At 46.5% G+C, this 16,557-nt stretch overlaps 1 protein-coding gene across 1 annotated transcript; it reads left to right on the top strand.

Annotated features, from left to right (window-relative positions):
* The first annotated feature begins 98 nt into the window (after positions 1-98).
* On the top strand, positions 99-12,257 carry LOC111145507 (speedy protein E4-like). The gene is given in 8 exon segments (XM_022500399.1): positions 99-174; positions 7,648-7,775; positions 7,777-7,942; positions 8,438-8,635; positions 9,498-9,556; positions 10,041-10,126; positions 11,843-12,011; positions 12,195-12,257. Coding segments are annotated over 8 exon segments (945 nt in total).
* The last annotated feature ends 4,300 nt before the right edge of the window (positions 12,258-16,557 follow it).

Genomic DNA, 16,557 nt, shown 5'->3' with positions numbered 1-16,557 from the left:
TGGGAACCACGGCGAGCGGTGACCTGGGCTCGGGCAGGAAGCGAGAGAAGCGCGGCGGCACTACGCGTGCGCGAACACGCACACAGGCCGAACTGCACATGCGCAGGACGACGGCGGCGGTGCCCCTGCAGAAGCCCACTCGGGAGCCAGGCAAATACCCGACCTCTGTTTCCCGTGAGTCCAAGCGCCCACATGTTAGGGTACGTCTCGAAAGTCTCCACCCTATCTGGTGGTTAAGAGGCGCTACGCTGAGAATTGACCTCCGGGACCAGGGTCCGGATTTCCCACTTGCCTTTGCTCCTGTTAGGAATCAAGGAAAGGTGTCACCTCGAGTAGTGGGCTGTGTTTACGTCCTGGATTTCTTGTCCTTTGCTTGCCCTGAGATCTATCGGGTTGGCACTGAGATTCCCCACGAGCAGGAGAGGACAAGGAAAGGGTGTATAGTATGCACGTTACTGAAATCTTACAAGTTTCACTAAAACACTGGTCTACAATTAATATCCAGTCATGACATTAGATATTATCATCCATGGGCACATGGTTTCTCCAAGCAAGGGGAAGGAAATAGAAAAATTAGCTTGTCCAGATTATACAATGAATGCATGAAAACTGTAGAACAATCAGAAATCACACACCAACCAACCAAACAAACCCAGATACCTGAGATCTTGCACATCAGAGAGAATTATGTGTATGTTAGCTTAAAATGTCATTTTTCAAAAATGGGACCATAAGGACGATGCTTTATCAGTATTTTTTGGTGAGATGATGTAATCCTTTTCTTAGCCAATTGCTTTTTAACCAGTAGCGGGTGGTGAGGATTAAAAGTAAAATCTCCTGCCATCCAAGAAATCCTCTCTGCAACTATAGAAATAAGGACAACCACTCTATTGTTTTGTTTTTTAAGATTTATTTTAGAGAGAAAGAGACAAAGAGCAGGGGGAGGGGCAGAGGGAGAGTTAGAGAGTGAATCCCCAGCCGACTCTGTGCAGAGTGTGGAGCCCCATGCAGGACTCGATCCTACAACCCTGAGATCAGGACCTGAGCTGAAAACAAGAGTCCCCCCACTTTAACTGACTGAGCCACCCAGGTGCCCCTGTTCTATTGTTAAATAACCATTAAACCAGACTGTGTTGCGTGTCACAGGCGAACTACTAACAGGACAGCAAGGAGAAAAATGAACCTCGCCTTTTCAATCAGCTCGGCAGATACAATCCATTACATAGAAGTTCTCCGGTGAAACAATACACCTGTTTCAGGGTCATAGGACTTGCCAGCGGCATTTGCTATAAGTTTTTTCACTGTTCATCCTAAATTCACCTTGTCATCTTGGTGCCCATCTGTGTCAGTTGTCTCTGTCCAAAGGAAAAAGAAAACTACTTACCTGTTTCCGACAAATAGGTCGTTAAAGCTCAGAGCTAGGTGCCTAGGGCCCACCCTTAACTCTCCTGATGACAGAGAGACACTACCTTCCTTGAGGTTTACATTTCAAAGAGATGGCTCCCAGGCCCTTAAGAACAACCATCCCCTGTTATAATGCGAGCAAGAAAATTATTTAGGTTCCAGGAGATTTAGATACATACAAAATCAACAGAGGAAGTTTTCTCCAGGTAACACTCTTTCCAAAGATAATAGTACTGATTTATGCTAATGATGGGCACATAACCCATTCCTGATTTCTCTCGCTGAGCTGTTGCATCAAACTAATCCCGCACAAAAGACGTGCTTCTCCAGAAGCTGCTCTGTCCGCCATGGCTGTGGCTGTGTAGCCCGGAAGTCCTGCCCAGCTCTTGCTGCTAGTAAGTGTGGTCTGTGCCCGAATTCCCACCAACAGACTTCTCACCAACAGAATGCTGGAATTCATGAGAGGTGACCACACTTCCCCTGGGCCTGAGACTGGAAGACCTCCAGGCACATTTCTTCTGTGTTCTTTTCCATTTTTGGCAGGTAAAGGAAGGAAGCTATGTTGAGCACCTTGGGGAAGACAGGTAGAGCACCCCCTGCCCCGTCCACTGGGTCCTGGCCTCCAGCCCTTGCCTCCCCCACAGGCACTGACCTGCTCAGCTGAAGACTGGGACGCCCTCCCGCCTCTCTGTCCACTCTGGTTCTCTGCCTGTGAACTCTGGCTGTCGTGCCCCCCTCCCCCTCACCACCCAACTCTGTCCCTGCAACTCAGAGACATCCTGGGTGCCCCCAGGACCCCTGCCACATACCTCAGCCTGGATAACTCTCTGAGTGGTGAACTGGACGCTCTTGGGGCTCACTCCTCTCTCCAAATGGCTAAAACCTGTCATTTCATATATTCATATTTTTCCCCCTCCTAGAAACTTCTTTAAGTGGGGAGGGCAAATCTGAACCCTGTGATTCTGTCTGGGCCAGAAGTACCAGATCTGCACCTTTTTTTTATTTTTTAAAGAATTTATTTGTTTATTTGACAGACAGATCACAAGTAGGCAGAGAGGCAGGCAGAGGGTGGGGGGGAAGCAGGCTCCCTGGTGAGCAGAGAGCCTGACATGGGGTTCAATCCCAGGACCCTGGGATCATGACCTGAGCCGAAGGCAGGGGCTTTAACCCACTGAGCCACCCAGGCGCCCCTGGATCTGTACCTTTAAAAAATATATATTTTTTATCTATTTATTTGACAGAGAAAGAGCACAAGCAGGGGGCAGCAGAGGGAGAGGGAGAAGCAGACTTCCCGCTAAGCAGGGAGCCTAATGCTGGGCTCCATCCTAGAACCCCGGGATCAAGACCTGAGCCAAAGGCAGACAGTTAACCGACTGAGCTACCCAGGTGCCCCAGAGCTATACTTTTTAATGTGGCTTCATTAAGATATCTTCATTTATTAGTATTTAAAATATAAAGCTTTCTCTTTTTGTATTTGTATTAAATACAAATATTTCCCCCAATTTGTCACTGAGCTTTTTAACTTAATGTTTTACTTTTATTTTCTGCCATATGGACATAATGTTTTTAAAGATTTTTATTTATTTATTCATGAGAGACAGAGAGAGAGAGAGGCAGAGGCAAAAGGAGAAGCAGGCTCCCTGCTAAGCAGGGAGCCCTGATGTGGAACTCGATCCCAGGACTCTGGACTATGATCTGAGCCAAAGGCAGATGCTTAACCATCTGAGCCCCCCAGATAACCCTTGACATTATTTCTTGTGTTCAAATCACTCACTTTCTCTTCCCACTTTTCTTCTGTTTTGACACAATACTTGAAGAAGCCTTTCCAGCCCTTAATTTTCTAAGTAATTGCCTGTGTTGGCTCCTGTTTCTCTTTAACACATCAATTTTATTAAGATAACTGGCAGCCATCCTCAAGATTTGTGAATCATTCTTCTCTTAAAGTCTTTCAACCATTTTTGCCCCCAAACTAGCACATTCACGGTGACGAGGAAATGTCAGAGGCTAAGAAACCTCAAGTTTCTAATCTATATGAAAGAACTGGTTCTTCTTTGAAGCCTTGGGACATGTTTTGCTTTAAAGGAAGGGGCAGCAGAGGTGCGAGGAAAGTGACTGTCAGATCTGAATTCCCTCTTATGCAAAATACTGGTTGGATGGGTTTACAAGAAAGCTGCAACAAAGTAAGAAAACCCAGGTGCCTTAACAACAGAGATGCATTGTCTCCAAGTTTTGGAGGCTGGGAGTCTGAGATCCAGGTGTGGGCAGACCTAGTTCCTTGTTGGGGGGGGGGGGTGCAGGGACTCGGTCCCATCCTCTCTCCTTGGCTTGTAGACGACAGTCCCCTCTCTCTGTGTATCATCACACTCTCTTCTCTCTACCTGGGGGTCTCTGTATCCAAATTTTCCTTTTTTTTTTTTAGAGTTATATATTTATTTTAGAGAGAGAGTGCATAAGCAAGGGGCGGCCAGAGGGGGGGAGAGAGAGAGAGAGAGAAGCAGACTCCCTGCTGAGTGCCGTGCCTAGCTTGGGGCTCATGACCTTGAATTCATGACATCCACCCTAAGGGCTTCATTTTACCTTGATTTTCCTCTGTAAAGACTCTCTCTCTCTCTCTCTCTCTCTCTCTCTCTCTATATATATATATATATATATATATATATCACATTCTGAGGTACCAGGGTTAGGACTTCAACATATGAATGGGAGGGGGAGAAGGGGGGTTGGACAGGAGCACACAATTTAATCCCTAGCCTTTGTGTCCCTGGTCTTGTCCAATTTGCTTCCTCACTGCCTTGGTTATGTTAACATGGGCAGAACGCTTACAGATCATCTTATCTAAGTATTTTATTTTATAGGTTAAAGAGATGGGATCCTGAAGGCAGGAGGATTTGCACAAGGGCATGTGCTGGTTTGTAACAAAACCATTACTTTCCCATTCTCACCCCCCTATCTTTTAGACAAGCATATTATAACTACTGGTTTATGTTCTCCAGATTGTCTACCAACAGGAGTCTGAGCAGATGGAGAAGGGGACATAGTGAACAGGTCAGAGGACTTGAATCAGAGCAGCTGAGGTGAATCCTGGGGTCTTGCTTCAGTCTTTAACGCATCACATCCCTTATTCTAAAAAACAAATCCCAGGGTTGCCTAGGTGGCTCAGTGGGTTAAAGCCTCTGCCTTCAGCTCGGGTCATGGTCTCAGGATCCTGGGATCAAGCCCCACATCGGGCTCTCTGCTTGGTGGGGAGCCTGCCTCCTCACCCCTCTCTCTGTGCCTGCCTCTCTGCCTACTTGTGATCTCTGTCAAATAAATAAATAAAATCTTAAAAATAAATAAATAAAAAACCAAAATCCCAGACTTCTGTTTTGTTATGGGTGGGTCCCATCAGGTCTGATGGCTGAAAACATCAGGAATGGAAATCTGAATGCAAATGGGCTTCCTAGAGATTGAACTTCTGCAGCCACGAGTCACGTGTCCTTCACGGGGCAGTGTGGGACCCGCAGGAGGTCCAGGACCCAGGGACGCTGTGCGGGAACCCCAAGGCCATCTGCAGGCTCTCTGAGACCTCATCCAAATGTGAAGGTTAACAATGGCAAACAAAGGTAACAGTCGGTCCCTGCACCTTGGATCAACTACTTTTTAAAAATTTCAGTTTTATTGACGTGTAACTGACATATAAAACAGTAAGATTTAAAGTGTACATCATTGCGAGAGATATATGGAGCCACAGTGAAGGGATTCTAACCACCTAGTTAATTAACACATTCATGACCTCACTTACTGACCTTTTTTGGGGGTAGAACATGTCAGTTCTACTCCCCTGGCAAATTTCATTTATATGCTGTGTTGTGTGCACTTACTGTGTCTGGTATGAGATCTGTAGACTTCATTCATCTTCTCACTGAAAAGCTTTCTTCTTTTTACCAGCCTCTCCCTAGTTCCTCCACCTTCCCCACCCCTGGCAACCTCCTTTTTTTTTTTTTAACCTTCTGTTTCTCTGAGTTTGACTTTTTGTTGTTGTTTTTTTTTAAGATTTCCCATATAAATGTTACCACGCAGTATTTGTCTTTCTCTGTCAGACTTATTTCATTCCACATAATGCCCTCAAGGTCCATCCATGTTGTCACGAATGGCAGGATTTCCTTCTTTCTCACCTCTATACAAATATCAATCTACAGCTCCCCGTGTATGTACCTCACATCTTCTTTATGCACGCCTCCGTTGACGGACACCTGGGTTGTTTTCCTATCTTGGCTATTGTGAGTAATGCTGCAATGAACACAGGAGGGCAGATATCTCTTTAATATCCTGTTTTCATTTCCTTTGGTTGTATACCCAGCAGTAGGAGTGCCAGATTATATGGTACTTCTGTTTTTTGGGTTTGTTCGTTTGGTTTTTTAAAATCTTTGGAGAAACCTCCATATTGTTTTCTGGGTGAACTAGTTTGACTTTATTTATGCTTGGACTGGGCTCCTTAGCTATATGTAAGCGATCAAAATGCAAAATAAAACTTGAGGCACATCCCGAATTAAAGATGTGTTTCTCATCCAAGTTCAAACAATAGATTGAAAGCAAGGCTTAGCCAAAATGTGGACACAACACTGGCATCCATCAACAGATGGATGGATAAACTAAAAATGGTATGTATGTATTACTATGTTATTATATGATTGTGAAAGGAATATGTAAAAATGCAAACATACACACACACAGAATGGATATTATTCATCTTTAAAAAGGAAGGAATTCTGTCGCATCCTATAACACAGATGAGCTTTGAAGACATTTTGCTGAATGAAATAAATCAGAAACATATGCATAAAATACTGCATGATTCTACTGATAGGAGGTATCTGAAATAGCCAAATCTCTAGAGACAGAAAGTAGAATGGTGGTTGCCAGGGGCTGGGGGAGGCAAGAACAGGGAGTTATCCTTCAGTGGGTGCAGAGTTTCAGTTTCAGGGAAGACGAAAAGTTCTGGAGAAGGATGGTGCTGATGGTAGCACAGAGACCCAAATGTGCACACTGCTACCAAATCATACCCTCAAAAATGGTTAAAATGGTAAATTTTCTGTCCTGTTATTTTAACACAAAAAGAAAGAGCGAGCAAGATTCAGATGCACAGGTGAGAAGAAGAGGTAGGAGGTAGGAGGTTGGGAAGAAGCTTCCTCTGATGTTAATGGACAGCTGGCCAGTACTTCCGTGATAGCGTCTGTGCTACCACATGCTTCCCGCCTTCTTGGTTAAACAGATTCTGCCTTGAATGGGAGATTTTTCCATCTAGCCTTTTTGTGCATGTGACGTTTTGTTCATAGGATACACAAGTGGTCATGAAGTTTCTGGGTCGAGAGTGATACACGGGCTTACAAATTTCAGATGCAGACTAGAGCTGATTAATTGCAATCAAGGGGCAGGTTTTGGGTGGTCCAGGGACTTCTGAAGTTGTAGACACTGTCTGAAGTGTGTGAGAACATAGGTACAGTTATCTACGGGTTCAGGTTCCCAAAATGTCTCTTGGGCTCAGAGATGCCTGAGAGGAGAGCGTGAGTGCTCCCCCCCACCGAACCCCACCCCCAACACAATGTCAGTAAAACATGGAGCGGAAGAAGTCTGCCAAATCAAGCGATTTAAACTAACTTTTTAAAAAATTTTATTTATTTATTTGTCAGAGAGAGAGGGAGAGGGATCGAGGGAGTACAGGCAGACAGAGTGGCAGGCAGAGGCAGAGGGAGAAGCAGGCTCCCCGCTGAGCAAGGAGCCCGATGTGGGACTCGATCCCAGGATGCTGGATCATGACCTGAGCCGAAGGCAGCCGCTTAACCAACTGAGCCACCCAGGCGTCCCTTAAACTAACTTTTAATTCCAACAAGTCCATGTACCTTCTTGACATACTTATGTCCGTCTTGTAAGTTCTTACCTTTCGGCTCATCCCAAATTCCCTTGTCTCTTTCCTCCTTCTCCCGCCAGACTGTGCCCTGAATTAGGAATAGGAAGGATGGAGAGAGCCCCATATGTGCCAAGAGCGGAGAGAGCCGGGCATCTGCTGGAGAGGAGTAGAGCGATCCACACTCCTCGGGGACAGTTTTGGAGGATGGTCCGAGGCTGGGTCGGTGGCTGGAAACAGCCTTTACCTTGGGATCCAAAACTGGACATCAGTCTGGCAGTTACATGTTTCCCTTCAAACTGGTTGCCAGGCTGGAATGACCCGTGACATCAGAGGCTTCTGACCTTCCTGATTGGAAGGACCAGATTCCGTGGTGCTTGGCAGTGGAGGTGGACAACAGCATCTTCACAGACCTTTTCTCCACTCCTGGCTTTGCCCCAGCTTGGAGAAGGGATCACGGGCTTGTGTTCAGTCGGAATTTAGAAGAGGAGTTTGCGCAGAACAGGGTCCAAGTTTTCTGGAAGGACTGAAAGATCTTGGGAGAAATCATGGCCGATCATCAACCGTGTTCCCAGTCTGAGGACCAGAGCCCCCAGCCTAGCTCCTCAGGGTACCCCTTCGATGTGGTGGATGAAGAAAGCCCGGGACCATCAGGTGAGAAAGGAGGAGGAGGAAGGGACTTGAGAGGCTTGGCTAGTAAGGAGGAATGGGTACAAAAGTCAGGAAGGAGTGTCTGAGTAGGGTGTGTGTGACAGGAGAGATCCAGAAAGCCGGGGATTGGAGAAGGAAAGTACAGGAGTTTGGGACAAAACTATAACCATGGAAGGAAAACCCAGGAAGCAGGGAAAGAGGGTTAGGAGATGAGATCCAAAGATGAGGTAAAGGAAGAGAGGAAATTATGCCATTATTCCCATGGGAGAAGTTATCTACAATGAAATTTTGAGGATGGGGTTGGTGAAACAGTGCCAAAGATGAATGGGGACAGATGTGTATCAACAAAGGAGAAAGATGGAAACATGGTTGGGGGGATGTCAGTTGTCAGTAAGGCTGGAGAGAATGAAGGGGAAGTTTGGGTTTTTGGAGGGGGAGAAGGGGTGGCTGAATTCCAAAGACAAAAGCCTTATACTGTAGCCTGGTGTCTTCACTCAGCCCCCTGGGTAGACCCCTGCCCCCTGCCTGAGTCCCCCACAAGGAAGAGAGGAAGGGATGAGTCAGATGAGGAGACAGCCCCTGGCGCTAAGGACATCTGGGTCGTGGAGACACTGTGTGGCCTCAAGATGAAGTTGAAGAGACAACGGGTGTCTTCAGTGCTCCCTGAGCACCATGAGGTCTTCAAAAGGTTGCTTGGTAAGAAGAGACCCTTCAACCCTCTTCCCTTTTCTCTTTAAACTCAAGAAGCTTCCAATGCTTACGTTTTTCCAGTGGAAAAGAATTCTCTGAAGGTTGGTGAGCTCTCCATCCTTGGAGGACTCCATAATGATCCCTCACTGGGGACACATAAAAATGATAGAGGATTAGGTGAGACTTGGAGAAAGGTCTGCACTTGGGATGAGAAAGCTTGGTTTCAGTTACACTCCTGAGATGTCTTAGTTCTTATTGGCCTTTTGGTTTTGTGTTTTTTAAATATTTTATTTATTTATTTGACAGAGAGAGATCACAGGCAGGCAGAGGCAGACAGAGAAAGAGGGGGGGAAGCAGGCTCCCCACTGAGGAGAGAGCCCGATGTGGGGCTCGATCCCAGGACCCTGGGATCATGACCTGAGCCGAAGGCAGAGGCTTTAACCCATCGAGCCACCCAGGTGCCCCTTATTGGCCTTTTGACTCTAAATGTCTTTGGCTGTGTGTGTGGAGTTGGGCAGGGGGTGTGGGAATGACATGCCATCTTTATACCCTGATGTCACGGTGGGATGAGAAAATGACAGGGAACGACTGTGGTCTCCGCAGTAGCATGTCCATGCATGATGAGAAAGCATCCCCGTTGACTTCCCATCCAATCTTACAGGTGTGCTCTCTCTCAGCCTCCCCACGCCGGAAGCCACCAACTTTTCCTGGCCGGTGACTGGTCTTTGCTCCCTTCTGCCCATCAGCCTCACCGTTGGCCACATCCTGAAACTTCCCCAGGAGAGGCATCATTCTCCTCTTTGCCCTGGAATGCTCCCAAAGTAACCCCATTCTGCTTGCCAACCTGACCTATGCCCTCTTTTCACAGAGGATCCTGTCATTCAAAGATTTCTGGCCTGGGACAAAAATCTGAGAGTATCCGACAAGGTATCATTGTTCTCCACTCAGATGTGTTCTTGTTCCAACATCTGTCCTGGGGCAGGGCGACACCTCCGAAACCCAGTCCCCAACCTCATCCTGCCAACACTTCCCGTTGGGGACCTCGTGGTTTCCTGCAGATCCTCTGGGACCTGAGTCCCAGGCGTGCCCCTCTGGCTGTTGCCACCTTAAGTCCCTTCTCCTCTCAGCTCTTGGGTGGGGCTCCCCTTGGCTCCAGCTTCTCAGAGACCCTGCAGAGGCCGGCTGTCCTGAAGCAAGTCCTCAAACCAGCACAGCTTGCTATCCTGGGAGCACCATAAACTCCTCTCTTGACTTCTTTGGTTTGCAACCAACCTTGTGACACCAAATAAGCAAATTCACCCAGCCCGTCAAAGCAGGAGCACCTGCTCCAGCCTCCTGTCCCCTTCCCCCACTGGTCTTCCTCGCCCAGGATGTGACCTCTCTCTTACACTGTGTCTCCTCTTTCCGCCAGTATCTCCTGTCTATGGTCATAGCTTACTTCGGCCGTGCTGGCCTCTTCTCCTGGCAGTACCAGCGAATCCACTTCTTCATAGCCCTGTGAGTATTTTTGTCTCATCCCTCAGTAGCATTCGCTACCTGGGAGGATGGAGGGGAGAAGTGGGACCCTAACCTTTCATCTACTTTTTTTTAACCTGTTTGTAACTGTTTATTAAACTATTTTTAATTTTTTAAAAGATTTTATTTATTTATTTGACAGAAAGAGAGATCACAAGTAGGCAGAGAGGCAGGCAGAGAGGGAGGAAGCAGGCTCCCTGTGGAGCAGAGAGCCCGACGTGGGGCTCGATCCCAGGACCCTGGGACCATGACCTGAGCCGAAGGCAGAGGCTTAACCCACTGAGCCACCCAGGCGCCCCTAAACTATTTTTTTAAAAACTGTTGACCCTGTGTATAAAAACGAAAGGATTATAGTAATAGTGTTTTTTTAGACTGTTCTTTGTAAATACAAACAACCCTAACATCAGCTAGGAGAAGCAAACAGAAGACTCTTCTAAGAGGACGGAAGGAAGGAACGGACACAGCCCTGCCCTGAGCAAACAGACTAGCGAAGCAGCCGGTCCTGATCCTCCATCTGTCTCCTTCCCATGGCGACACCAAGCATAATTGTTTTCCTCCTCCGCATTCCCAGCACAAATGCCTCAATTCAGACCCCCAAGACATAGCACAGATCTGTTGTGAATGCTTCCGTGGGTGTTTCTTACAAGACTGTCCCCAAGCCTGTGGGCACTATGTGCATGAAGTCCTTCAAAGCTCTGGTCTCCTCCTTCACTCTCCAGGGCTAGTGGCGCTCTGGGTCAAGGCCAGTCTTCCGAGCTTGTATCCAACCCTTTCGTCTTCGTCCAACTTGTTCATCCCCTTGGTATTTCATCCATCTAAGGACCCTTCCCTCTGTTCCTATACTGCGTTTTCTGTCTAGGTAATTTTGCACATATACCTGAAGAAAATGACTTGTCCTCAAGGTCAACTTCAACTCCCAAATCTTCAGATGCTCCCCCCTTCCCCGCCCCGCCGACCTCCCTGACTTCCGCACCGCAGTAGCACTTCTGTTAAAATCTGAGTGTCATGGATATTTTGGACTATGGTTATTTCCTATCTACTCACCGCCCCACCCCTCGGTCCCCTTCCCCACATGCCTGCAGGACTTGTCAAGACATTACCACACTCTCAAAGACACTGCACACAATTGCTTCTGTTTTGCATAGGTTTAAGTTATGTTGGGGCTAGGAGGTGAGCAGTATTGCACTTGAACATGAGAAAAAGCATCATTTATTGATTCAACAAATACATATAAAGTGCACCTTATGGACCAAGGACATGAGGCAATGGGGAGAGAGATTCAAGAAGTGCGTGTTGAATTAATGCACCCACGTGAACCCAGTCCTGTATTAGTCATTTGGTAGGAAAGTCATGGTTACAGAATAGAACAGGGTCAGCTCCTGCCTGTGGGATATGGATATGGCCTTGCTCTACGGGGAGACAGGTTTGTGCACAAACTAGCTGAAGGGAAGGGGCGGGTGTGGGTTTGGGGAACCCCTCCCCTCCGGCAGGACATGCTCTCAGGCTTCCCGTTGAGTTCCCTCTCCATCCTCAAGCTGGGAGAAGTCTCCGCCCAGCCATGCCTTCTTGATGACTGAGTGGCACTCTGTAACACCGGGTAATGAGCAACCTGTGTCCTTTCTGGGAAGCTGAGCTCAGATTGGGGAGGGGCATCCTTCCCATCCTGCTCCTGACCAGCAACCTGATGTCTCTCTCCAGCTACCTGGCCAATGATATGGAAGAGGATAACCAGGCCCCCAAACAGGCCATCTTTTCATTCCTCTATGGGAAGAACCGGTCCCAGCGTCCCTTGTTCCACAAACTGAGATTCCAATTCATACGATCCATGGACTGGAAGACCAGGGTGTCTCGAGAAGAGTGTGAAGAGGTGGGTGGGCTGGAGGGATTTGGGGTGTGGGGCCCAATGGGAGAGAGAGGGGTACAGGGAGGGACATGGGGATTAGGGACCAGAAAGAATTAAGAGTCTGGACAACAGGAGGGAGCAGGTCGGGGGGCGCGGGGGCAGGGCCCATCTGGAAGTTGTGTTCTCATGGGGCCGCTTATCTTCCAGATCCAGGCTTTTGATCCAGATCTGTGGGTGTGGGGGCGAGATCGCTGCACTCTGATGCCCTAGGTCTCCCAGGGCCATGGAGGCCTGAGGTCATCGGCCTGAAGGAAGGTAGGTCTCTGTCCTCATGAGTCCAGGCACAATGATTTCTTGTGTAATGAGGAGATCTGAGGAATCCAGTTGCTGGGCCCACGCTCATCTCCCTAGCCCCACACGTCAGCCTTCCACACGCTATAAGGTGGAAGCCGTACACGTACTCAGGTCCCAGCCGCAAGCTGACAACCCCACAGAGCCATGACTCAGGGAGATGTGTGGGAGGCCAGACCTCAGGAAAACCAGTTTGTCACAGAGGCATGGACTTGGCTGAAATAATTGCATTGAAACCAACTGGGCCCAGATGATAGCTCTGAGGAAATGTTGACTTTCTATGAAAACGGAGCAAGTTTCCAATTTTTCCCCTACATTGTGTTTTGACTTTCTCTTTCATCCCTCAGAGATATGAATTCTGGGGATTTATTTACAACAAAGTAAATGTCTAACAATAGAACATTGGATGGAACAGTCTACCTATCCAATAATAAAAGATAAATTAGGACTAGCTGTGTTTTCATCCAGATTTGCTTGTGAGCACATTGCTGATGGCCAGATGGCATCTGTGAGTCCTTCATGTCCCCTGCCCACTTCTGGACCAGTCTCCCATCTTGTTCCATTACATCTTTCCCCTCAGGTTCACAGTCAAGGAGTTTGTCAGAATGAGTGAACCTTCAGAAATACTAGTTTCGGGGCACCTGGGTGGCTCAGTGGGTTAAGGCCTCTGCCTTAAGCTCAGGTCATGATCCCAGGGCCCTGGGATCGAGCCCCACATCGGGCTCTCGGCTCAGCAGGGAGCCCGCTTCTCCACCTCTCTCTGCCTGCCTCTCTGCCTACTTGTGATCTGTCTGTCAAATAAATAAATAAAATCTTAAAAAAAAAAAGAAATACTAGTTTCAGCATAGCTTATTGTGATCAGCACATAGAATTATAGATTTGGGCAGAGGATTAAGTAAAGATTTGGTTTAAATCGTGTGAACTAGTTCTCAGTCCATTCGGGCTCCCACAGTGAAGTACTACATGGCTTTGAGCAATAGACATTTATTTCTCATGGTTTGGAGGCTGGAAGTCTGAGAGCAGGGTGCCAGACCCTTTTCTGGGTTGCAGACTAAGTGGGTTCTGAGTTAGGTCACTGGGGTCTCTTTTATCAGAGCACTTCTGCCATTCTTGAGGGCCCCACCCATGGCCCAATCATCCCAAAGACCCCATCTCATAGCACCATTACCTTGTGGGTTAGGATCTCAATGTACAAATTTGAGGGAGGTGGAGAGACAAACATTCAGACCATGTAGCACTGACCAAATTTAGGACTAGGTGTTATGGTTAAACATTAGGATCTAGGGTTAGAATGGAGGATTATGTGGTCTCATGGATCATGATGTTGATGTTTGTGGTATGGTTATTTGTTCAGACTTTAAGTAGCGCAAAAGGACCAAGGTGAGTTTCAGGTCTAAAGCAACATTCTCTGAAGATTGTTTGTTTGTTTCTTTTGTTGTTGTTGTTGTTGTTTTATTTTTAAAGATTTTAATTGTTTGTCAAAGACAGAGAGAGAACACAGGCAGGGGAGTAGCAGGCAGAGGGAGAAGGAGGCTCCTCATTTGAGCAAGGAGCCTGATGCGGGACTCAATCCCGGGTACCTGAGCCGAAGGCAGACGCTCAACCGACTGAGTCACCCAGGCAACCCTCAAGTTTGCTTTACTCCCTGAGCAGAATGACCTAGAGTCCTAGCTATCAAGCAGATAACTGGGTCTGATCTTAGGCATATGAAGAAATTTTGGGGGTCAGGGTCACCAAAGTCCAAGAGTCATAACTGAAAATGAATTGGGGTTTAGAATGAAAGATTAGAGATAAAGTTGGATTTATGAATTAGTCTAAACTCCTGTTAGAACTGACCAAGATGTCTGGAGAGTTGCCTCCTTGCGATCTGACTTCCTCTCTTTCTCTCAATTTCAGATCCCTGAGCCCAGGGGAGATGCAGGTTTTCAGCAGGAAGTCAATCCAGACACTAACGACAGGCATGAGGAAGGAAGAGAGGAGTCTCTTGTGCAGATAATCTAGAAGAACCCAGGACCTTCTAGAATTAGCTGAAGGGGGTTCTCATATTGTACTCCGAGGAGCTGGGAGTACCTGTAGGAGTCCAGAGAAGGACAATAAGAAACCAGGCTTTTTTTCAGGTTCCACCCCTTCCTGGGGAAGCACCAAATATTTCAGATTTTTTTAATTCAAATCTCCCTTGAGGTAGGAGTTGGAGATCCTGTTTTTTACACATTGGGACACAGACGAGGAGGAGATTACTTCAAAAATATAAAACGAGAGACAAAGGATTATAATAGCCTAATATTATGCCATGAATTTCATTGGTATATTTTGAAAATGTTGCCTTTAGAATTATTTTATTTATTTTTATATTTTATATTTATGTATTTATTTTTAAAAGTTCTGAAATAGTCATAGTTTTCAAAACATGTTGTTCCTACAAAGTTTTGTGATGAGATTACACCTGTAGATAAAATTTTGTTGACATATTCAGGATAGGTTTTTGTGTTTTTACTATAGTTATATATCAATTACACTTATAATCAGGTAGGTGGTTCCCTCAAGTTGTTATTACTGTAAATGTTTATTTGACATTTAGTCTTCATTATTAAATTGTGGGAATCTGTTGTAATTTTTTTACTTGCCTTGATGACACGTTTGTAAGTTGTTTTATGTTATTTTAGGTTATTAAAGAGGACACTGCAATGTGTCTCTTGAGGAAACATAATAAAGATAAAAGTCTTTATCTTCATGGTGTTTGTGGTCATCCCAATTGGTCTTACTGTTCACTGTCCAATGATACCCTTTTTTAATGGGGTTGTGATTATTCAGCCACACTTCTTACCTTTGAAAAATAAGTGTAAGTTTTTTTTTAAATGAGGATGTGGGGTTTTTTTTTAAAGATTTTATTTATTTATTTGACAGAGAGAGATCACAATTAGGCAGAGAGGCAGGCAGAAAGAGAGAGGGGGAAGCAGGCTCCCCTCTGTGCATAGAACTGGATGCGGGCAGGGCTCGATCCAGAACCCTGAGATCATGACCTGAGCCGAAGGCAGACACTTAACCCACTGAGCCACCCAAGCGCCCCAAGTGTAAGTTACTTTTCATGTAGGAAAAAAAAGAAGACAAAGTGAACCCTGAGCTTGTGTCTTAAAGCAAGAAACAAGGCAAAGATATTGAGGGAGGAAAAGGGGAAGAAGGAAGATAGTGCTATGGGGACCTAGATAATCTGAAATTCACAATGAGGGCAAGGTGACTCAGTGAGATTATGCATTTTAGGCGATGATCCATGGCAAGCAGACCCACAGGTGCAAGGGAGCACCCTTCTTTGGTAGAAGGAAAATCTACAGTGTGGGATGAAATAGAACAACTGGAAAGAAATGAGGGTTTGGGAGAACTTTCTGAGAAACACAGTAAGATAGGAGGAGTTAAAGCTGTCAAATAAGAGAGGCATGGAGAAGAAAGAGTTAATGGCAGGAATCCTGAATATTGGAGGAAACCATCTTGGGAGATGGTAGCACCAGAGAATACTGGGGCTGTCTCAAATACCAAGCTTCAGTGTCCTCGGGAAGCATCCCATGGATGTCTTGGCACATAGATGCATATCACCCATCAGGAAGCTCACCTGAGCTTGGTGACCAGAGTTTTTATTGGGGTTTCATTATGTAAGTGTGACTAACTCAATCATTGGCCACATATCGAACTCAGTCTCCAACTCTCTTCCTTCCCCTAGAGATTGGGCTGATATCAAGTGGTTCAAAGCCCCACCCTTGTTGGGGTTCCTGGTATGGCTGGCCCTATCCTGACTCATCTCATTAGCACAAACTCAGGTTTGGTCCAAGGGGCCCAGTGTGAGTAACAAACACTCCTATCACTCAGGAAATTCCAAAGATTTAGAGGTTCTCTCCCAGGGACCAGGGAGGGAGACGTATCTGAAAAATTACTTATACAACACATTGGCTATGGTAGGAGACTGGCAAAACTCAGGCAGTCAGGGAAGGTAACAGTTTGGGGACAGATCTATCACAGGAGATGTTGGAGAAGTTGAACAAACAAGGATTGAAATAATGGGGTGCTCATGGGGATTTGGAATAGCTTGGGAGATGTGAGAAATTTAGGAGATAAACATAGCTCTCTATATAGGAAGAACGAGCAACGGAGTAAAGAGAAGCCAAAGGAAAAATGTGTGTGTGTGTGTGTGTGTGTGTGTGTGTGTGTGTGTGTGTGTGTGTGTGTTGGG

The sequence above is a fragment of the Enhydra lutris genome, unplaced genomic scaffold, assembly GCF_002288905.1.
Source record: "Enhydra lutris kenyoni isolate GAN:26980312 unplaced genomic scaffold, ASM228890v2 scaffoldscaffold13, whole genome shotgun sequence".
In the NCBI taxonomy this organism is placed as follows: Eukaryota; Metazoa; Chordata; class Mammalia; order Carnivora; family Mustelidae; genus Enhydra; species Enhydra lutris.
This window is presented reverse-complemented; position numbering and strand designations above follow the sequence as displayed.